At 38.7% G+C, this 23,474-nt stretch overlaps 1 protein-coding gene across 2 annotated transcripts in view; it reads right to left on the bottom strand.

Moving 5' to 3' along the window:
- Positions 1-11,726: 11,726 nt before the first annotated feature.
- CGRRF1 (cell growth regulator with ring finger domain 1) overlaps positions 11,727-23,474 on the bottom strand; it is a 29,704-nt gene continuing 17,956 nt past the window's right edge. For both annotated transcript variants that reach the window (XM_027111285.1, XM_027111286.1), the window contains exons 3-6: positions 20,129-20,306; positions 19,829-19,976; positions 13,525-13,632; positions 11,727-13,298 (exon numbers count right to left, since the gene is read on the bottom strand). In XM_027111285.1, the coding sequence (XP_026967086.1) occupies positions 12,978-13,298; positions 13,525-13,632; positions 19,829-19,976; positions 20,129-20,306 (755 nt within the window). In that variant the 3' untranslated portion in view covers positions 11,727-12,977. The remainder of the gene's footprint in view (positions 13,299-13,524; positions 13,633-19,828; positions 19,977-20,128; positions 20,307-23,474) is intronic.

Genomic DNA, 23,474 nt, shown 5'->3' with positions numbered 1-23,474 from the left:
GTGGTGTTTAAGGAGTGTTTCCTTAATTTCTCTGTCAGATTTTTCATCATTAGTGTATAGGAATGCAAGAGATTTCTGTGCATTAATTTTGTATCCTGCTACTTTAACAAATTCATTGATTATCTCTAGTAGTCTTCTGGTAGCATCTTTAGGATTCTCTGCGTATAATATCATGTCATTTGCAAACAGTGACAGCTTTACTTCTTCTTTTCCGATTAGCATTCCTTTTATTTCTTTTTCTTCTCTGATTGCTGTGGCTAAAACTTCCAGAACTATATTGAATAATAGTGGTGAGAGTGGGCATCCTTGTCTTTTTCCTGATCTTAGAGGAAAAGGTTTCCGCTTTTCACCATTGAGAATGATGTTGGCTTGGGTTTGTCATATATGGCCTTTATTATGTTGAGGTAAATTCCCTCTATGCCTACTTTCTGGAGGGTTTTTATCATAAATAGGTGTTGAATTTTGTCAAAAGCTTTTTCTGCATCTGTTGAGATGATCATATGGTTTTTCTCCTTCAATTTGTTAATGTGGTTTATCACATTGATTAATTTGCATATATTGAAGAATCCTTTCATTCCTGGGATAAACTCCACTTGATCATGGTGTATGATCCTTTTAATGTGCTGTTGGATTCTGTTTGCTACTATTTTGTTAGGGATTTTTGCATCTATGTTCATCAGTGATATTAGCCCGTAGTTTTCTTTGTGATATCTTTGTCTGGTTTTGGTATCAGGGTGATTGTGGCCTCTTAGAATGAGTTGGGGAGTGATCCTCCCTCTGCTATAATTTGGAAGAGTTTGAGAAGGATAGGTGTTAGCTCTTCTCTAAATGCTTGATATAATTCGCCTGTGAAGTCATCTGGTCCTGGTCTTTTTTTTTGTTGGAAGACTTTTAATCACAGTTTCAATTTCAGTGCTTGTGATTGGTCTGTTTATATTTTCTATTTCTTCCTGGTTCAGTCTCAGAAGGTTGTGCTTTTCTAAGAATTTGTCCATTTCTTTTTGGTTGTCCATTTTATTGGCATATAGTTGCTTGTAGTAATCTCTCATGATCCTTTGTATTTCTGCAGTGTCTGTTGTTACTTCTCCTTTTTCATTTCTAATTCTATTGATTTGAGTCTTCTCCCTTTTTTTCTTGATGAGTCTGGCTAATTGTTTATCAATTTTGTTTATCTTATCAAAGAACAAGCTTTTAGTTTTATTGATATTTGCTATCATTTCCTTCATTTCTTTTTCTTTTATTTCTCATCTGATCTTTATGATTTCTTTCCTCCGGCTAACTTTGGGTGTTTTTTGTTCTTCTTTCTCTAATTTATTTAGGTGTAAGGTTAGGTTGTTTATTAGAGATGTTTCTTGTTTCTTGAGGTAAGATTGTATTGCTTAGAACTGCTTAGAACTGCTTTTGCTGCATCCCATGGGTTTTGGGTCATCGTGTTTTCATTGTCATTTTTTTCTAGGTATTTTTTGATTCCCTCTTTGATTTCTTCAGTGATCTCTTGGTTATTAAGTAGTGTATTTTTTATGCTCCATGTTTTTGTATTTTTTTTACAGATTCTTTCCTGTAATTGATATCTAGTCTGATAACATTGTGGTCAGAAAAGATACTTGATATGATTTCAATTTTCTTAAATTTACCCAGGCTTGATTTGTGACCCAAGATATGATCTATCCTGGAGAATGTTCCATGAGCACTTGAGAAGAAAGTGTATTCTGTTGTTTTTGGATGGAATGTGCTATAAATATCAATTAAATCCATCTTGTTTAATGTATCATTTAAGGCGTTTGTCCTTATTTATATTCATTTTGGATGATATGTCCCTTGGTGAAAGTGGGGTGTTAAAGTCCCCTACTATGATTGTGTTACTGTCCATTTCCCCTTTTATGGCTGTTAGTATTTGCCTTATGTATTGATGTTCTCCTATGTTGGGTGCATAAATATTTACAATTCTTGTATCTTCTTCTTGGATTGATCCCTTGATCATTATGTAGTGTCCTTCTTTGTCTCTTCTAATAGTCTTTATTTTAAAGTCTATTTTGTCTGATATGAGAATTGCTACTCCAGCTTTCTTTTTTTTTTTTTAAATTAATTAATTTATTTATTTTTGGCTGTGTTGGGTCTTCATTTCTGTGCAAGGGCTTTCTCTAGTTGCGGTGAGCGGGGGCCACTCTTCATTGCGGTGTGCAGGCCTCTCACTGTCGCGGCCACTCCCATTGTGGAGCACAGGCTCCAGATGCGCAGGCTCAGTAGTTGTGGCTCACAGGCCCAGTTGCTCCACGGCATGTGGGACCTTCCCGAGCCAGGGATCGAACCCATGTCCCCTGCATTGGCAGGCGGATTCTCAACCACCGCACCACCAGGGAAGCCCTCCAGCTTTCTTTTGATTTCCATTTGCAAGGAATCTCTTTTTCCATCCCCTCACTTTCAGTCTGTATGTGTCCCTAGGTCTGAAGTGGGTCTCTTGTAGACAGCATAGATATGGGTCTTGTTTTTGTATCCATTCAGCCAGTTTATGTCTTTTAGTTAGAGCATTTAATCCATTTACATTTAAGGTAATTATTGATATTTATGTTCCTATTACCATTTTCTTAATTGTTTTGGGTTTGTTATAGTAGGTCTTTTCTTTCTCTTGTGTTTCCTGCCTAGAGAAGTTCATTTAGCAGTTGTTGTAAAGCTGGTTTGGTGGTGCTGAATTCTCTTAGCTTTTGCTTGTCTGTAAAGGTTTTAATTCCTCCGTCGAATCTGAATGAGATCCTTGCTCAGTAGAGTAATCTTGGTTGTAGGTTTTTCCCTTTCATCACTTTAAAAATGTCCTGCCACTCCCTTCTGGCTTGCAGAGTTTCTGCTGAAAGATCAGCTGTTAACCTTATGGGGATTCCCTTGTATGTTATTTGTTGCTTTTCCCTTGCTGCTTTTAATATGTTTTCTTTGTATTTAATTTTGATAGTTTGATTAATATGTGTCTTGGTGTGTTTCTCCTTGGATTTATCATGTATGGGACTCTCTGTGCTTCCTGGACTTGATTAACTATTTCCTTTCCCATATTAGGGAAGTTTTCAACTATAATCTCTTCAAATATTTTCTCAGTCCCTTTCTTTTTCTCTTCTTCTTCTGGCACCCCTATAATTCGGATGTTCGTGCATTTAGTGTTGTCCCAGAGTTCTCTGAGACTGTCCTCAATTCTTTTCATTCTTTTTTCTTTATTCTGCTCTGCAGTAGTGATTTCCACTGTTTTGTCTTCCTGGTCATGTATCCATTCTTCTGCCTCAGTTATTCTGGTACTGATTCCTTCTAGAGAATTTTTAATTACATTTATTGTGTTGTTCATCATTGTTTGTTTGCTCTTTAGTTCTTCTAGGTCCTTGTTAAACGTTTCTTGTATTTTCTCCATTCTATTTCCAAGTTTTGGATCATCTTTACTATCATTACTCAGAATTCCTTTTCAGGTAGACTGCCCATTTCCTCTTCATTTGTTTGGTCTGCTGGGTTTTTACATTGCTCTTTCATCTGCTGTGGGTTTCTCTGTCTTCTCATTTTGCTTATCTTACTGTGTTTGGGGTCTCCTTTTCACAGGCTGCAGGTTCATAGTTCTCATTGTTTTTGGTGTCTGCCCCCAGTGGCTAAGGTTGGTTCAGTGGGTTGTGTAGGCTTCCTGGTGGAGGGGACTGGCGCCTGTGTTCTGGTGGATGAGGCTGGATCTTGTCTTTCTGGTGGGCAGGACTGTGTCTGGTGTTGTGTTTTGGGGTGTCTGTGACCATATTATGATTTCAGGCAGTCTGTCTGCTAATAAGTGGGTTGTGTTCCTGTCTTGCTAGTTGCTTGGCATAGGGTGTTCAGCACTGTAGCTTGCTGGTAATTGAGTGGAGCTGGGTCTTAGTGTTGAGATGCAGATCTCTGGGAGAGCTTTTGCAATTTGATATTACATGGAGCCAGGAGGTCTCTGGTGGACCATTATCCTGAACTCAGCTCTCTCACCTCAGAGGCACAGGATGACACCCGGCCGAGCACCAAGACCCGGTAATCCACACGACTTAGAAGAAAAGGGAGAAATAAATACATAAATACATAAATAAATAAAAAAGTTATTTAAAAAATAATTATTAATAATTTTAAAAATTAAAATGTAATAAAAGAAAAGAAAAAAGCGAGCAACCAAACCAAAAAACAAATCCACCAATGATAACAGGTGCTAAAAACTATACTAAAACAAACAAACAAAAAACGGATGACAGAATCCTATGACAAATGGTAAAAGCAAAGCTATACAGACAAAATCACAAAAAGAAGCATAAACATACACACTCACAAAAAGAGAAAAAGGAAAAAATATATATTTATCTACATATTAAAAAAAAAGGAGGAAGAGAGCAACCAAATCAATAAACAAATCTACCCATGATAATAAACTCTAAATACTAAACTAAGATACACATAAAGCCAGTAACAAATTAGACGCAGAAAGCAAACCCCAAGTCTACAGTTGCTCCCAAAGTCCACTGCCTCAATTTTGGGATGATTCGTTGTCTATTCAGGTATTCCACAGATGCAGGATACATCAAGTTGATTGTGGAGATTTAATCTGCTGCTCCTGGGGCTGCTGGGAGAGATTTTCCTTTCTCTTCTTTGTTCGCACAGCTCCCAGGGTTCAGCTTTGGATTTGGCCCCGCCTCTGCGTGTAGGTCACCTGAGGGCATCTGTTCCCCGCCCAGACAGGACGGGGTTAAAGGAGCAGCTGATTCGGGGGCTCTGGCTCAGTCAGGTCGGGGGGAGGGAGGGGTACGGAATGTGGGGCAAGTCTGCGGCAGCAGAGGTCAGCGTGACATTACACCAGCCTGAGGCCGCCGTGTGTTCTCCCGGGGAAGTTGTCCCTGGATCACGGGACCCTGGCAGTGGCAGGCTGCACAGGCTCCCAGGAGGGGAGGTGTGGAGAGTGACCTGTGCTCGCACACAGGCTTCTTGGTGGCGGCAGCAGCAGCCTTAGCGTTTCATGCCCGTCTCTGGTGTCCGTGCTGATAGCCGCGGCTCGCGCCTATCTCTGGAGCTCGTTTAGGTGGTGCTCTTAATCCCCTCTCCTCACGCACCCCAAAACAACGGTCTCTTGCCTCTTAGGCAGGTCCAGACTTTTCCCCGGACTCCCTCCCGGCTAGCTGTGGTGCACTAGCCCCCTTCAGGCTGTGTTCACGCAGCCAACCCCAGTCCTCTCCCTGCGCTCTGACGGAAGCCTGAGCCTCAGCTCCCAGCCCCCGCCTGCCGCAGCGGGTGAGCAGACAAGCGTCTTGGGCTGGTGAGCGCTGGTCAGCACCGATCCTCTGTGCGGGAATCTCTCTGCTTTGCCCTCTGCACCCCTGTTGCTGAGCTCTCCTCCGTGGCTCCGAAGCTTCCCCCCTCCGCCACCCGCAGTCTCCCCCTGCAAAGGCGCTTCTTAGTGTGTGGAAACCTTTCCTCCTTCACAGCTCCCTCCTCGAGGTGCAGGTCCCATCCCTATTCTTTTGTCTCTGTTTTTTCTTTTTTCTTTCATCCTACCCAGGTACGTGGGGAGTTTCTTGCCTTTTGGGAAGTCTGAGGTTTTATGCCAGTGTTCAGTGTGTTCCGTAGGAGTTGTTCCACATGTAGATGTATTTCTGACGTATTTGTGGGGAGGAAGGTGATCTCCACGTCTTACTCCTCCACCATCTTGAAGGTCTCCCTGTGCCCAGGCTTTTGACAAGGCTTTTGTCCTCAACCCTCAGGGCTCGGCTCAATTGCAGGCTCTTCAGAGAGACCTCCACAGACACCGTCCTATCTAGTTACCTGCTAACTTGCTTTTTTCCTTCAGAGTATGCAGCATAAGCAGTATCATCTTATTTTTTTAATTTACTATTTATTGTTAGTCTCCTCCAGTCATCCAAGTGAGTTCCACAAGCGCAAAGATCTCACATGCCTTGTTCATCCTCTACCTCTAGCACCAAGCAGAGCAGCTGATCCATGTAAGACCTTCTAAGTATTTGTTGAATGAATGGATGGTGTTCTGGGTGTACAAACATGAATAAGACAGCGTCTTCCCAGTTTTCCTGACTCACTTTACCCAAGCCAGAAGCCTAAGAGCTATCCTGGACTCCTCCTCTCCATGATCCAATTTGATGAAGTCCTTTGGTCCTTATTGTTTCTCAGCTGGATTACTGTAATAGTATCTCGATCCTGATTTTTCCACATTTAGTCTTCCCCACATTTCAAACTCCAGACCATCTTCCAAACTTACATATCTATTTATAAGTGATAGTCATGTTCTCCAGCTAATCCAAGATTAGTAAAATGTGATTTCTCATGCAGATAAAAATAAACACGAGTTCCAATATTTTCCCCACATTCCACTTTGTAGACTGCTACATTCAAAGCACCTCCAATACTGACATTTCCAAAATGCATATCTGATTATATTGCTCTGTTTTAAATTACTGCAGCAATTCTTCAGTACCTTTAAGATTTGATCGTATGAATTTTATCCTTTGTTTTGTTAATATGGTGTGGCACATTGATAGATGTGCATCTGTTGAACCATCCTTGCATCCCTGGAAAAATTCCACTTGATCATGGTGTATGATTCTTTTAATGTATTGTTGAATTTGGTTTGCTAATATTTTGTTGAGGATTTCCACATGTAAAAGAATGAAGTTGAACCCCCTTCCTCACACCATATACAACATTTGACTCAAAATTGACTATAGACCTAAATGATAAAACCCTTAGAAAAAACATAAGAGTAAATCTTTGTGACCTTGAGTTAGGCAAAGCCTTCTTACGCATGACAACAAAAGTGCAGTAACGGAAGAAAAAATAGGTAAGTTGGACTTCGTCAATATTAAAAACTTTCATGCTTCAAAGTCACCACCAAGAAAGTGAAAAGACAGCCCGCAGAATGGGAGCAAATATTTGTAAATCATATATCTGCTAAAGGCTTTGTATCTAGAATACAAACACTTACAAATCAATAACAAAAAGTCTACTCGATTTTAAAATGGGTCAAAGATCTGAACAAATGGCTAATAAGCACATGAAAAGATGCTCCACATCATTAGGCAAGTGCAAATTAAAACCACAGTTACACTGTAGAATGGTAGTTGCCAGGGACTGGGGTGAGGGGGAAATAGGGAGTTGTTATTTAATGAGAGTAGAGTTTCAGTTTTGCAAGATGAAAAATTCTGGAGGTCTATTTTGCGACAGTGTGATGTACTTAATGCTACTAAACTATACATTTTTAAAGGGTTAGGATGGTAAACTTTATGTTATGTATTTTTTACCCAGTTAAAACATTTTGATACCACTTCACACCCACTAGGATGGCAATAATAAAAAACATAATAACAAGTGTTGGTGAGGATGTGGGAAAACTGGAACACTATACATTGCTGGTAAGAACATAAAATGGTGCAGCTGCTTTGAAAACAGTTGGGAAGTTCCTCAAAATGTTCATTGTAGAATTTTGATATGAACCAGCACTTCCACTTGTAGGTATATACCCAAGATTAATGAAAACATATGTCCATGTGAAAACTTGTAGCCAATGTCCACAGCAGCATTTTTCATAATAGCCAAAAAGTGAAAAAAATCTAAATGTCCATAAATTGATGAATGGATAAACACAGTGTGGTATACCTATGCAATGGAATATTATTTGGCAATAAAAAGAAATAAAATACTGATTTATGCTATAACATGGATGAACATTAAAAACATTATGCTAAGTAATGTTCCATGGCCAGTCAAAAAAGGCCACATACTGTGTGTGATTCCATTCCATGTAATGTCCAGGACAGGCAAATCTATACTATAAAGAAAGTAAATCGGTGGTTGCATAGGGTTGGGGAAACATGGCAGGGAGTGGGGGTGATGGCCAATGCACACAGGGTTTTTCGTGTGGGTAATCAAAATGTTCTAATATTGACTGTTGGTTGGAAAGCTTTGTGAGTACATTAAACCCTTGAATGGGGCAATTGTATTGATACGGTATTTAAACTATATCTCTATTAAGCTGTTAAAAAGGAAAAAAAAAGGCAAAAACAAAAAAGGCCATGCAGCTTTTGCCTTGTGCACTAAAAACACTTACTCTTGGAATCCTGAGCCCCCATTTAAGAAATGACTATCCTGAGGCCACCTGGCTGTGACAAAGTCCAAGCCACATGGAGAGGCCACAAGTTGTCCTAGCTTGGCCCGGCTTTCAAGTCATCACAGCCCAGGCACCAAATACGTAAATGAAGAGCCTTCAGATGATTTTAGTCCTCTGGACTTTGAGTCACTTTAGTCATTTGGGTCTTCCCAACTAAGGTCCCAGACAGGCCCATCCCTGCCATATCCGGTCCCAATACCTGACTACACAATCTGTGAGTATAATAAAATGGTGATGCTTTTATACAACTCCATTTTGGGATGGTTTGTAAAGCCCACGCTTCTGGTTTTCCTCCTACCTCACCGTCTACTTCTCAGTGTACTTGTTCCTCCCAATCTCCCTGAATGCTGGAGTATCCCCTCAGTCCATGGACCACTTCTATTCCTGTGCTCACGTCGTCGGTGATCTCATGCAGACTCATGGCCTTAAATGCCATGCTGCTGACATCGCATCAAGAAAAGATGAAATCTATCAGCCAGATCTTTCCCCTGAACTTCAGAGTACTATATTCACCTGCTTATTTGAGATCCCTACTTGGATTTCCAACCGGCATCCAAAATGGAACAAAAACAAAATTGCTCTTTTCCTCCAAACCTACCTTTTCCCAATTGTTTCCATCTCAGTAAATTGCACCTCTCAGCCTTGCAGTGGTTAAGGCGTCTTTGTCTAGATATACACAGCTCACTTCCTGGCCTTCTACAGGTCTCTATTATCCTCGTGAGGCCTTCCTTGACCATCGTATTTGAAGTAGAATCCTCACTTCCATCCTTCACATTTCCCGACTCATTCATCCCAGCTTTGATTTTCTCCATAGCACTTAATCTCCACCTGATATATGGTATTGCTTACTAATTTCTCTCTCTCTCTACTAGAATGTAAGGCCTATGAAGGCACGGGTTTTTGCCTATTTTTTTCTACTGCCGTATTCTCATGCCCACACAACGTGTAATGTCTTTGGCACTCGTTAATTTTTCAATTACTGAATGAATAATTAAATGAGTTCAGGGAGCAAACAGAGATGAGATCAATAACACAAGCAGTGTTGGCCTCAGAAGTATCAATATATATAATATACCTCCTCTTTGGAGGAAGAGAGAAAAGAATGTCTACTGGCTTTGAACATCTAAACAAAGCAGTAATGGTAATACCTGTCACACATAGAGCTTACTATATGCTATGCCCAGGCCTAAGCACTTCACATGTATTAACTGGTATAAAACTCAACAGCCTATAGTTAGGTTCTATTATCACTATTTTTCTAGATGAGGAAACTGATCAGAGTGAGTGAGGTTAAATAATTTGTCCAAGGGACAAGTGGCAGAGCTGGGAAAAAACCCAAGATATATGACTTTGGGGGTCTATCATCTTCACCTACCTTTTTGTGTGTGTGTGTGTGCGGTACGCGGGCCTCTCACCGTTGCGGCCTCTCCCGTTGCGGAGCACAGGCTCCGGATGCGCAGGCTCAGCGGCCATGGCTCACGGGCCCAGCCGCTCCGCGGCACGTGGGATCTCCCCGAACCGGGGCACGAAGTCGTGTCCCCTGCATCGGCAGGCGGACTCTCAACCACCGCACCACCAGCGAAGCCCTTCACCTACCTTTTGAAGGTTCTTTTCTGAAAGTGAGACAGCAGTGGTGGGGTACAAAACTTGACAAGAGTGGAAGAGAAATAGCTATTGGGAGTTCGGTAGGGGGTCCATTAGGAAAACAATAAAAGGATTGTTGAGCAGCAGTGAAGACCTGGAAGCAACTAAGCAGAGAGGCTTCATGGTGGACTCCATAAATTGGTTAGACCACTTGACCTTCTGTGGTAACAGCAGGAAAGAAACATAGTTGAGGTAAGCCAAGCGTGTGGGTTGCTGGGGCAGGTAGAGTGGAGAGGCCAAGAAAGCAAGGCAACATGGTAACACATTTGAAACAGTTGAGCCAGCAACCCAGGAGCAAGTTCATGAATTATTAGAATAGACTCAGGGACCCAGGAACTAGAGGTCATGATGACAAGAGAGAAACGATTCAGGAGAAATATAATATAGGGAGATATGAAAAGAGAGGGGAATTCAGTGCTCAAAATCTAGGTAATGGAGTTAGGGAATTATCCAGTGGAATAAGGGCCATCTGAGGCAGGAATGAGTAGAAGAGGCTGAAATCACCTCCACCGACCCTTCCTAAACCCCAGATTACCTATATCAATGCTACAAATTCCCACAAGCCAAGACAAAATTTCATTCCACAATTAATGAGGCTTAAAAAATACAATAGTCCCAGTGGGAGATAATTCACGATTATCTGTGATGTGATGAGATGATTTGTGTTGTGTCCTTAAGCAACAGTTTTTAAGTTCCTCCCCTAGAGCTGGTTTCGACATTAAGAACCCTCATAGGTACCAAGTTGGGAAGAAAGGGTCACTGAAGGAGGAGGTGGCTACTCACCTATCAGGTCTGCTTAATGTATCCCTGGTTGAGATTTTTGGAAAGTACCAACTACTCTACATAAAGCAAATGTTTTATCTAATGATCCATAAAATAAATAAAATGCTTTTGTAGATGTTCTCACAAGATGTCCCTTATTCACTGCTATTGGCAAATTCTGCCATAAGCCTCTAAGAGACACTGTACTTGTTTTTACTTGATTACTTACCAAATTCCTCATATTTATTACTACTGAGGTCAGGGAAAACAATTCCTTTAGTTGCAGCAAGGGGAGCTAAGGGCAAATCATCTTTAAGAGTTATGAAAAATAATGGGTGAATGGATAAATGAAATGTGGTATATACATATAATGGAATATTTTTCAGTCTTAAAAAGGCAGGAAATTCTGATACATGCTGCAACACAGAGGAACCTTGAAAACACTGTACTCAATGAAATAAGCCAGACACAAAAGGACAAATATTGTATGATTCCATGTATATGAAGTACCTAGAACAGTCAAATTCATAGAGACAGAAAGTAGAATGGTGGTTGCCCAGGAGCTGAAGGGAGGGGTAATGGGGAGTTACTGTTTGATGGGTATAGAGTTTCAGTCTGGGATGATGGAAAAATTCTGAAGATGGATACTGGTGGTGGTCACATAACAATGTGAAAGTACTTAATGCCACCAAACTGTATACTTAAGAATGGTTAAAATGGTAAATTTTATGTTATGTCTATTTTACTACAATAAAAAAAAGTTATGAAAAACGGAATAAGATTGCAGGTGGAAGCTATCTCAGATGAGAAAGCAACCATGTATCTAGGACAGTTTAGGTACACATAGATCTGTAAAGGGAAGCAGGATGGATAGGATGGGCAAAATGATCCCTGAGTATTCCCCCAACTGACCTACAAAGTGAATTTCCCAGAGGAACTGCTATACAGCTAGCCAACTGCAGCAGGGACTGTAGCATTTGACCACTCTGCTTCCAGGGACAGAATTAGAACAGGGCCTTAGGAATTACTAAGATAGGGATGTGCTTCTAATAAGCCATCAACGCTTCTGTTAGGGACAAATACTTGGAGGTCAGGAGCCTTGTCTGATTCTTTGTAGCCCAGACTCCCAAAAGGTATCTGGCCCCTAGAAGGTATTTAGTACATAGCTATTGAACATAGATGAAATTTGATTTGGTTTATAAAATGGAGAATAGGTAATGTCTTTTTGAGAGTGTTATATTTGATGGGAATGAAATAATAGTACATAAACACACTGATACAAAGATAAGGCATTATTCTTAACACAAACAGGACAAAGGAGGCTTGGAAATCTCCCTGCATGTCACAGTTTACTTGCCATGATCTAATTTCTTAGTGAGTGAGAGGTAATTTCCACTGAAGAAACAGGAAGCTCTGATTTACTTTTTTCTTCTTAGTCATCTTGGGAAAAGTGGGGAATGGGGCTTTTTTGACTATCAGGTTACTCAACTCTTAAGAGGATGTAACAAAGGATGAACAAAGTGATTTACTATTCAGAAGGACATGGGGTTTACTTAGAATAAAAAACACCCTAGAAAAAAAGAGTCACTTGTTTCTTTTAGTGATTTTTCTGGCTCTAAACCCCTTCACTTTTGATGGGTTCGTGTGCAGGAGGAACTCTAAGGTAAGGCATTGAGAGCCTCACACATCTTCCCTGGTAGGTCACATCCAGCTACTCTAATCATATTGGACAATACATTTAATTATCCAATAAATTTTATTATCCATGTTTTATATATCTGCTTCCTATAAGTGAGTATCATTTAAGTCTATGATACACTGAGAACAGTCAAGAATTGTTTCTTGCATTTATGATTTAAGAAGCTATATTTAAAGATTAAGACTTGTGTTTATGTGACTATAATTATAAGGAAAATTAGAAACCGAACAGCTGGATATTTATAAAAATGGATATTTCAGGAAAGGATTTAAAGTTAGAAGCCCTTTCCAACTCTTTTGTAAACCAGAGAACATACAATTATTTTAAGAAGGATTTCATTTTTACCCAACTGCATTTTAGATTTCATCAAAGGAAAAACATTCAGAAATCTTAAGACTTTTACTTCCTCGAATTTTAGATGGATTGCTTTTCAAAATTTTTCTAATCAACATTACGTGAAATCCTCTAGCTGATAAAAGGCCAAATGTTTACATTCTTCTCAAGAGGTTGAATGAATTTTTATGCATTGACCCAGAATGGGATTCCAGTATTTGCCATACTGAACAGCAAGGAATAATTAATTTTCACCATCCACGTACCGTACAAATATGAAGTTAAAATAGAATTTTCACTGACGGTTAACACTGTAGATTCCATGTTATGATTAGTTCCAAGAACACAAGAACACCGCATCTTCAGTGGGAAGTGTACTTCTCAGTTGTAACAACATCCTCAGAGACTTTTCAGTTTGTCTTTACCTTGCTCTTTTTGACTGCAAAGTGCAAAAGATTCTCGAACAAACTGCCTGCACATTGGGCACTGCTGAAAATACTTAACACAGCCATCACACAAGCACGTGTGTCTACATGGCAAGAGCACCCAGTTCACGGTCCCATTCTGGCAAACCACACAGTCCTTGCTATTCTCTTCTGGAGGCTCCATTTCACTTTCAGATAGTCCAGCCTTTTCCAGCAAACTTCGGTCTGTGTTTTTTTCCTCTGGAGAGGAACTGCTGGAGGGAGTGGAATTATTATTTGCCGACATGAAAAGTTGCTGAAAATCAAAGAAACACATGTAAAGATATTACAAATGACAATTACACTTCAAATCCGGGGGTCATAAGACGTGCTAAAAATTTATGAGCTAGCAAATCCAGTAACAAATAATAGCTAACTTCTATGATAACTAACTGAAAAATATTATCTCTTTATAGATAGTCATTCTTTGAAACTCTGCAAACAAAAAAGACAGAGGATAAAGACTAGAGGGTACAACTTACCTTAAGATCATGAAATTGACCTTGAGCCAGGAGTAAATATTGATACAATATTCTACAGGAGAGTTTATAAGTCTCATCAGGAATATGAATTACTGACACCATGGAAATCTAAGATAAAAATTGAACACCAGTCAGTACATACCTCCTTATATTATTTCACAGATATGTGAAAAATACTTCTCAAATAAAAATAAGAGGTTGATAAATTAGAAAACTTACAATAAGTTCCTTAAATCACAGTCACAAAAGAGGACCCAGTTACATATTTTTACCAGAATTATTTTATTTATACTCAAATTTACAAATTCAATGTTATTTCAGCAAAAATAGCAATTAGTTTTTATACAGCTGTATAAGTTGACTAAAATTTTCATATGGAAAAATAAAACATAAGAACAGCTAGGAAAGGGGCTTCCCTGGTGGCGCAGTGGTTAAGAATCCTCCTGCTAATGCGGGACACGGGTTCGAGCCCTGGTCCAGGAAGATCCCACATGCCACAGAGCAGCTAAGCCCGTGCGCCACAGCTACTGAGCCCGCGAGCCACAACTACTGTGCCTGCGCTCTAGAGCCCATAAGCCACAACTACTGAGCCCGCACACCACAACTACTGCACCCCACGCACCCAGAGATTGTGCTCCGCAACAAGAGAAGCCACCCCGAAGAAAAGCCCGCGCACTGCAACGAAGAGTAGCCCCTGCTCGTTTCAACGAGAGAAAGCCCATGTGGAGCAACAAAGACCCAATGCAGCCAAAAATGAATAAATAAAATTTAAAAAAAAGAATAGCTAGGGAAATATTGAAAAGAAAGCTATGAGAGGGACTAAGCTCAGTCAGATATTAAAGCATACTACAAAGCCTCTAAAATTAAAACAGTGTGGTACTGGCACATGAATAGACAGGTAGATGGAACAGAATAAACAGTCCAGAAACAGACATAACTATATATACAAATATGACAAAGGTAGCATCTCAAATCATTAAACAAAGAGAGCCTTCTTAATAAAAAGTATTGGGGCAACTGGATATCTGTTTGGAAAAATATAAAATTAGATGCATTCCTCATTCCATACATAAGAATAAACTCCAAAAGCATAAGAAATCTAATTGTGAAAAATAAAACTATACAAGTACTAGGAAAAACGTGAATTTCTTTTTAGTTTCAGTGTAGAAAAAGACTTTCGAACTATGACCCAAACCCAGAGGCAGATAAATTTGACAAACCTAACTACATAAAAATATAAAATTTGCATGACAAAAAGCACTATAAGCAAAGTCAAAAGACATATGACAAGCTGAAATATATATTCACAACGTATATCACAGACTAGGGGTTAATATCTCTAATTTATAAAGAACTTTTAAAAATTGAAGAAGAAGTGAATAAAAATCCTATAGAGAAATGGGCAAAAGACATGAACAGATAATATACAAAAAGATAAAAACATGGTCCTTAGCCATATTAAAAGATGTTCATTTCACTCACAATATGATAAATGAAAATTAAAACTTGACTGAGATATAATTTCTTTCTCATCAGGTTAACGAAAATTGAAAAGCTTGTCAGTACACTCTATGGAGAAGTCATCACTCTCATATACTGCTGGTGGAAATGTGTTAAAAAAAAAAAAAAAACAACTCCAAAGGTACAATTCCAATGGAGGGGAATTTGGCAGTATGTAACAGAAAGAAATGTATTTACTTAGCCTTCAACCACATAACCTCAACAATGTTAAAATACGGACACACAGGTTATTCAGTGCAAGATTATCTGTTATTGCAAAATACTGGAAACTACCTGAATGTCCAACCACAGGAGATTGGCTGAATAACTGTCATACATGGATACCCTACATACAATAAAGTGCTAGGCAGCTATAAGTGAAAAAAGCAAGAACATGTATAGTATATATAGGGTGCTACCTTTTGTGTAAGAAAGAAGGAAAAATAAGAAGAAACAGAAAGATATCTGTATTTTCTTATCATTACAATAAGAAACATAGGAAGGATAAACCAGAAAACAACTTGATTATCTGTACAAGAATTGGGGTGTATGAGAATGGGGGTAAGGGATGAAAGCAACATCTGAGTATACCACTTTATATAGTTTTTTGACTTTTGAGAGAACTAATCTGAGTAATTCATGGACACAGTTTTTGACTATAAGTTCTCAGTTTGGGGCAGGAAATAAGGAAAGGGCAGTTTGAGGACCAAAATAATCATATTCAGTAATGAATTATAAACCACTGGGGGAAAAAGGAATTCATGAGGCCATGAGGATAACAAATAGATAAACAAAGAGGTAAATCGGAGGACTCTTGCTTGTAATAGAATGCTGAGGGCTGACTGGAGGAGGGCTGGAGTTGGAAAATAATCCTTTTTTTTTTTTTTTTTTGCAGTACGCGGGCCTCTCACTGTTGTGGCCTCTCCCGTTGTGGAGCACAGACTCCGGACGCGCAGGCTCAGCGGCCATGGCTCACGGGCCCAGCCGCTCCACGGCATGTGGGATCTTCCCGGACCGGGGCACGAACCCATGTCCCCTGCATCGGCAGGCGGACTTTCAACCACTGCGCCACTAGGGAAGCCCTGGAAAATAATCATTTTGCAACCATCATGGTAAAGATGAAATCTGGTAAGAATCATTAATGGATATTAAATCCAGGGGGAAAGTTTACTAAAGAACAGGATATTTGTATGGTCTTAAAGTGCCTCCCCACACACTGCTTATTACTTGCAAGGGAGGGAAAAAAAAGGAAACAGTGGAAAATTGGATAACACCTTGACTGAGAGATCAAAATTTACATCACCAATGAGGGAAAAGAACCTCCCATTCTTCTACAGGCGATGCCCTGAAACGCACACATCATCACCTGCGTGGTACACTGGCTGAGAATGCTCAACTCCAATCTAATCATGATGAAACATCAGATAAAATGAGAAATGTTCTATTTTACAAAAACAGTGTGTGCATGTGACTCTATTCTTCAAAAATGCTAATGTCATAAAAGACAAAAGAAAGGCTATGGAAATGTTTCAGATTAAAGGAGGTTAAAGATACATGACAAATACAACATCTGACTCTAGACTAGAATCTGTACTGGAGGGGAAAACATGTTGTAAAGAATACTGTTAGACAGACTGACAAATTGGAATATATATTATAATAGATTAGATAAAATATTATATCAATGTTAGATTTATAAAGTAGATAACCATATTGTAGTTATACAAGAGAATATCCCCATTATTAGGAAAACACATTTGGGTGTTTTTGGGTGTATTTGGGTGTAAAGAATCATCATGTATACAACTTATTCTCAATTCATTAAAAATATATATATACACATACACCCATAAATATGTATGTGGGCAAATAGTGAAAATGGTGCAAATGTTAACAATTAACAATAGGAGATCAGGGTAAAGGGTATATGGATGTTCTTCTACTTTTTTATTTTTGCAAGTTTTTGAAATTATGTCCATAAAGAAAGTTAAAAAACAACAACAACAACCCTATTATGGTTGTAAACATACAAGATCCTTTACAGCCTTATAAGGATTTATTAATTTGGCAGTGACTTCAGAGGCTTTTAATAGTAAATCAAAACGACAGGATTGGTAAAAGATAGTAATGTTATCGCCCACTACTAACAATCCTGCCATTTAATTTAACATGAAAAGCCTCTGAAGCTACTATCATGCTAGTTATGAATATATATATATAGTTGTAGATTAACATTTGATATGGAAAAGATGTTTAAAACATACTATTAAATGAAAGCAGATCCCAAAATAGTATGGACAATTTGATCCCATTTTTGTTTTAAAATTACATACATAAAGGTCTAGAAAGATACAAATATTCACAGTGGTTATCTTTGGATGATAGAATACAGGTGATTTTCCTTTTTTCCCTTTTGGCTTATCTAGATTTTCTACTTCTATTTCCTGCCACAAACATGTATCATTTGAGTAGTACAGAAAATAAACTAGTATAATTTAGTAAAAATGAAAAAAAAAATTAAGTCAAGGTCTTGCAGTGACAATCCCTACTTTCCTTAACTACCTAAAATAACAAACTGGTTCCTAACTACACAATCTGAATGTAATTTATTACTGTTACAATAGGAGTGAGAGAGTTAAAAAATTTCTTTTTTAGATTTAGAATTTCTGACCCCAGATAAAATACTGAAAAACCAAATGCCCAATTTGCTTTTAAAATTAAGAACAGAGAACATTCATACAAAATATACTAATATGCTTTAGTGCCAGTGTTAGGCCCCACCTGAGAGATAAGAAAGCGAGAAGCAAGGATTAACAGGAAAAAAAGAAGGGAACCTACTCATAAGAACAGAAGATACAGAGAAGGACCCAGGCAGGGAGGTGTATACAAAGGACCTGAGAGCCAGGTACTTTGTCTGCCCTGTGGGAATAAGCCTCCCCCAACCACAGCCGGGCCAGTAGACTTCATTCCAGTTGCATCCAGTTGCATCTCAAATCATCAGATTTGAGAGCAAATCTTTCCCTGTTTAGAATGCCACTGAACTGTACACTGAAAAGTGGTTAAAATGGTCAACTTTATGTTATATGTATTTTACACCTCCCAACACCAAACACACACACACACACACACACACTCACTCTCTCTCTCTCTCTCTCTCTCTCACACTCCTTCTCTGTTTAGACTGAGGAGGAAAGTTAGAAAATAAGGAAGAGTCTGAGTACTCACGTTGACAAAGAGCACCAGCAGCGAGAGGGAAAGGAACCACAGGGGAAGCTGAGAGGAAGGTGACAGATCTGACCCTTTCTGTTTCGAATGAAAGGAAAGAAGTAGGGGAGCTTAGAAGAGATGGGGGACACAGTGGTGAGAGAAGGGCTATCTTGCCCAGGTAGGCAGAGTGAAGGACGGAAAGGCTGGACATATCAAACACCAACTTAATAGGTCTTATTTATCTTCAGTTGAAAAGAGTGGGAGGGCCAAAGGGAGGGAGAGGGGAGACAGCCAGAAGAGCTCTCCTATGGACTATTCAGGAGCTTGGCTGTGAGGCTCTATATGGCTCACTAACACTGCTTGGTATGACTTTTTTTTTTTCACTTATCAAATTTACTGAGCACCTACTGTGTTTCAGGCACTCTGTTAGGTTCTGGAAATACACTGCTGTTAATATGACGTTTATTTAGAAAAAACAAACTGACTTCAGCTCAATGGAACTTCAATTTGATAAAATTAACCCCGCTCCCCAAAAAACTACAGAGGCATAACTTATTGAGCAGGGTCTAGATCTCCCAGTTAGGGTGTACACCTTCCAAAGCTCAATGTGTGCTGGTTTTGGTGAGATACTCCTGTTAAAAACAAAGCATACTGCCACAGGACTACAAAGGCTCAGAATCGAGCCCTGCTTCCATCTCTTATTTCCTGAATGCCTGGGAGTTTTCTTTAGTCTCTTTCAGTGTCTATAAGACAGATGCCCTAACACACAAAGTTGTTGGAAGGAATAAATAAGTTAATGGTAGCGAATGTACTTTGTATATTACAAAGTGTCATAAAAATGTTACCATATATTTATTCATCAACATATCTATTTCATGCACTTCAGAAAAGTAGTAAATTGTGTATAAAGCCATTCTAATCATGATAGGATTTCACCAAAAGTTTACTTCACGTACAAGCTTCTACCATACTTATAGGAATGTCAGGCTCAGGACCTTTTAGACCTCTAACATGCTTTTGTCTTCCTAATTGGGATAAACTACCAGACTAAAGAAATAATTAGCACATAATGAGAAAAGGAGATTAAAATAATTACTGAAAATATAGGGACCAAACACATATAAGATGTAGGTGCAGCAGGGGCTATGATGGAACCAAGATGACTGCAAACATGCAAAGAAAAGAGTGGATACTGTCTTAAAATCAAGCCCTTCAGATCATTACAATGCTTATTTATTCAGTGCTAAAAATGCTAGGAATAAACATGCTTCCCAACAGACCTTTTTCTATGTGGCAAAAATGACAGAATATAGGATGATGAAATTAATGTAATTCAACTCTATCTTTCATTTTCTAAATAAAATCATATTCTTGCAATCCATATGGAAAAAAACAAGTCATGCTCTGAAGGAGCATTACACATATAAAACGCATACAAGTGTACTTCCCATGTATTCATTTTCCAAAAAAAATGTGTCCAGGCCAAATGTATATCCTCAGAAATTAAAATAAACCTTTTTCTATTTCACCAAATAATTAAGACCCATCATCCAAATCACTTAAAAGTTAATGTTTCCACAATTTTAAAATTACTTACAATATCATAAATTTCTCGGTTATCTTCATCAGCTAGGGTCAACAGTGCTACCAATGGATAGCGAGATCTGGGCACTGTACCAAAGTCTTCAATTTTAGTATCTTTTGGTAACTGGCAATATATTTCTTCTTTGCTGTCCTTTTTAATACTTTTTGAAGATGTAAAGAGAAATTGCCACTATAAGCAAAAATACAATATACCAAAGGGGATAAATAATAACTTAGTAACACTATTTTATCCATAAAAAGTCTAAGGTCTAAAATTTTCATGTGCTAATGGATATATCAGATAAAAGGATACAAATACTGCTCTTGATAGAGATATTCACTATACAGAGCATCTTCTAATGCTTGAGGAGTGTTTATTCGGAAGCAATGAAAGTGCTTCTTCAGAGCTTCATATAATTTTTGAACACTGCACCCCCAGTAGCAAGTAAGGAGGCTATCTTCAAGGCAATCTGTTGTCAAAGTTATGCCAGCTGTGGAAAACAAACGAGACAAAGAGAAGAAAATTACCTAATGCTATGTCTACTACAATTATACATAGCCAGTAACAAAAGCTTCCTTTTGGTTGCTGGCCAGGCTGACGGCAGTTAAAGGAACTCATTAAAGGGTATGTGCCTATAAATGAAGGAAATGGTCTCTAAAACAAAAGATATAAAAACTTCAATGTCTACACAATTTTAAAGCGCTGTCAGTAAACTCTAATTTACATTATTTCATATTTATTCTTGGAAGTTACAAAGATTTTTTTGATGACTTCAAGACTCTTTCCACATAAATTTAAAAAACTGAAATACAGTTCACTATTGATAACCTACCACTCTAATAGTGTATATAATCCTAACTACAAGAAGTAATAGAGCTGTCTCTAAAAGTGGATGCATACCACCCATGCGGTCCAGAAGATGATCAGTGGAGTAGGAAAAATATTAAGAAGAAATTGAGCCTTACTAACGTTAACATACTCATTGACAACACTGATATACTCTTGCTACACAGTTAACGTCCCATGTAATATGCAAAATATCCTAAGGAAAGAGTGGAGATTCCAAAACATGGAGGGTTTAATAGTGTTACCCTCATTCATTTGTTTGCTTTCAGTATAGTAAAATATATTACAATTTAAGTAAACCTGATTAAGTGGATATATAAGTTATAAAGTGGACATTCAAATTATCTTATATAGTTTTGCCTATTTACCTAACACTTACATAGGACTTACTATGCGCCACCTATATGATTTTTTCCCTTGCTCATTGCAGTTGTAGCAATATAATTTCAAGGGCAGCAGCATCCAATGTCTCATACTGCTGGCAGTGCAAGCTGCAACATCTAGTGCTCGGTGGCCATGGCATACTTACCAGAGCAAAAGGGCATGGTTTTGGTCATTGTTCCTGGCTGAACAGCCTTGGTCTCTGATTATGGCTCTCCAAACCTACGGGCAATTCTGTAAGCTACTCAATGTCCTTGGAGTCATTTCTGTTGTTTGCAAATAGGAATTTTTATTGATACATTATGTATTTTTTAAAAGGTGATCAAGAGTATGAGTTGGAAGGAGATACACAAACACAAGCAGATGCTCTACAGCAGGGGTCCCCAACCCTGGGCCGTGGATGGGCAGCAGTCTGCCGTAGCCTGTTAGGAACCAGGCCGCACAGCCGGAGATGAGCAGCAGGCGAGAGACAGAAGCTTCATCTGCCGCCCCCCATCGCTCGCGTTACCGCCTGAGCCATCCCCCCAACCCTGCCCCGTGGAAAAATTGTCTTCCATGAAACGGGTCCCTGGTGCCAAAAAGGTTGGGGACCGCTGCTCTACAGGACACCAAAAATTGAGCTTTACACTTTTCTTCTCACTATTCAGTAGTATGTATACAGAGTCTCAGATTCTGAACATGTACAGTAGCAGCAACGTAGAGCAATTTCTAATCATTGTTAAGCAAAAATCTTAATTGGCAGGAATTTCACATAGGTAATTGGAACAGAATTTGATTTCAAATTTTTAAATAATGCCCAACATCAGGTATTAATTCAAGAATGGAAAATTCAGTTAGTTATTTTTCTTGATTAACTATTGAATAGCTGAAGAGGAACACTCTATTAATACAAATTATATATATATATGTATATGTATACATATATGTTAAAATCACACATACTTTCCTCTATGTCACTAAAGAACCACAAAACATGAGGAAAGGAAAAAAAGTTGGACGTAGACAGGAAAAAATATAAAAGGCATATAAAAAAAAAAGTAGAAAAAGAAAAAAAAAGGAACCCAGAAAATGATTTCTTAATATTATTGTATTACTGGCAAAAATGCAAAAAAATGTGAAAAGATCTATGTTTAGAGCACTAGTTATAGCAAAATGCTGGAACCCACCCAAATATCTATCAATAAGGGATTAAATGAATAAAATATGGAATACTTTATTTTTGTTTAACATCTTTATTGGAGAATAACTGCTTTACAATGGTGTGTTAGTTTCTGCTTTATAACAAAGTGAATCAGCTATACATATACATATATCCCCATATCTCCTCCCTCTTGCATCTCCCTCCCATCCTCCCTATCGCACCCCTCTAGGTGGTCACAAAGCACCGAGCTGATCTCCCTGTGCTATGCAGCTGCTTCCCAATAGCTATCTATTTTACATTTGGTAGTGTATATCTGTCCATGCTACTCTCTCACTTCGTCCCAGCTTACCCTTCCCCCTCCCCGTGTCCTCAAGCACATTCTCTATGTCTGCATCTTTATTCCTGTCCTGCTCCTAGGTTCTTCAGAACCATTTTTTCTTTTTAGATTCTGTATGTATGTGTTAGCATACAGTATTTGTTTTGCTCTTTCTGACTTATTTCACTCTGTGTGACAGTCTCTAGGTCCATCCACCTCACTACAATAACTCAATTTCGTTTCTTTTTATGGCTGAGTAATATTCCATTGTATGTATGTACCACATCTTCTTTATCCATTCATCTGTCGATGGACGCTTAGGTTACTTCCATGTCCTGGCTACTGTAAATAGTGCTGCAATGAACTTTGTGGTACATGACTCTTTTTGAATTGTGGTTTTCTCAGGGTATATGCCCAGTAGTGGGATTGCTGCATCGTATGGTAGTCCTATTTTTAGTTTTTTAAGGAACCTCCGTACTGTTCTCCATAGTGGCTGTATCAATTTACATTCCCACCAACAGTGCAAGAGTGTTCCCTTTTCTCCACACCCTCTCCAGCATTTACTGTTTGTAGATTTTTTGATGATGGCCATTCTGGAATACTTTATAATGAAGTACTGTAACTCTTAAAAAAGAATTGAGCCATATCAAAATATCTGCATGTACTACCATGGAACAATCTTCAGAATATATTGTTACATGAAAAAAAACAAGGTGAAGGGAAGTATATATAGTATGTTACTGTTTATCTCACAGGAGAGAATATCTATATATATGGGTTTACTTACAGTAAAAAAAGAACAGTGGAAGGATAAACGTTAAAAAAGATATATAAAAACTCAACTTACAGAACATAGAAACCTACCCAGTGTGTTTGCTTTGTAAAAAGAATCAGAGTTCCAGCGGTTCAGAGCTGCATACAAGACTTGTGTACAGACTTTGTACATCTGACTACAATAGGGAGTGTCAGAGTCT

Source organism: Aethalodelphis obliquidens, unplaced genomic scaffold, assembly GCF_003676395.1.
Source record: "Aethalodelphis obliquidens isolate GAN/ISIS:26980383/991018 unplaced genomic scaffold, ASM367639v1 scaffold10, whole genome shotgun sequence".
Taxonomy (NCBI): domain Eukaryota; kingdom Metazoa; phylum Chordata; class Mammalia; order Artiodactyla; family Delphinidae; genus Aethalodelphis; species Aethalodelphis obliquidens.
The sequence above is the reverse complement of the archived record's forward strand: the minus strand, read 5'-3'. Positions and strand labels throughout refer to the sequence as shown.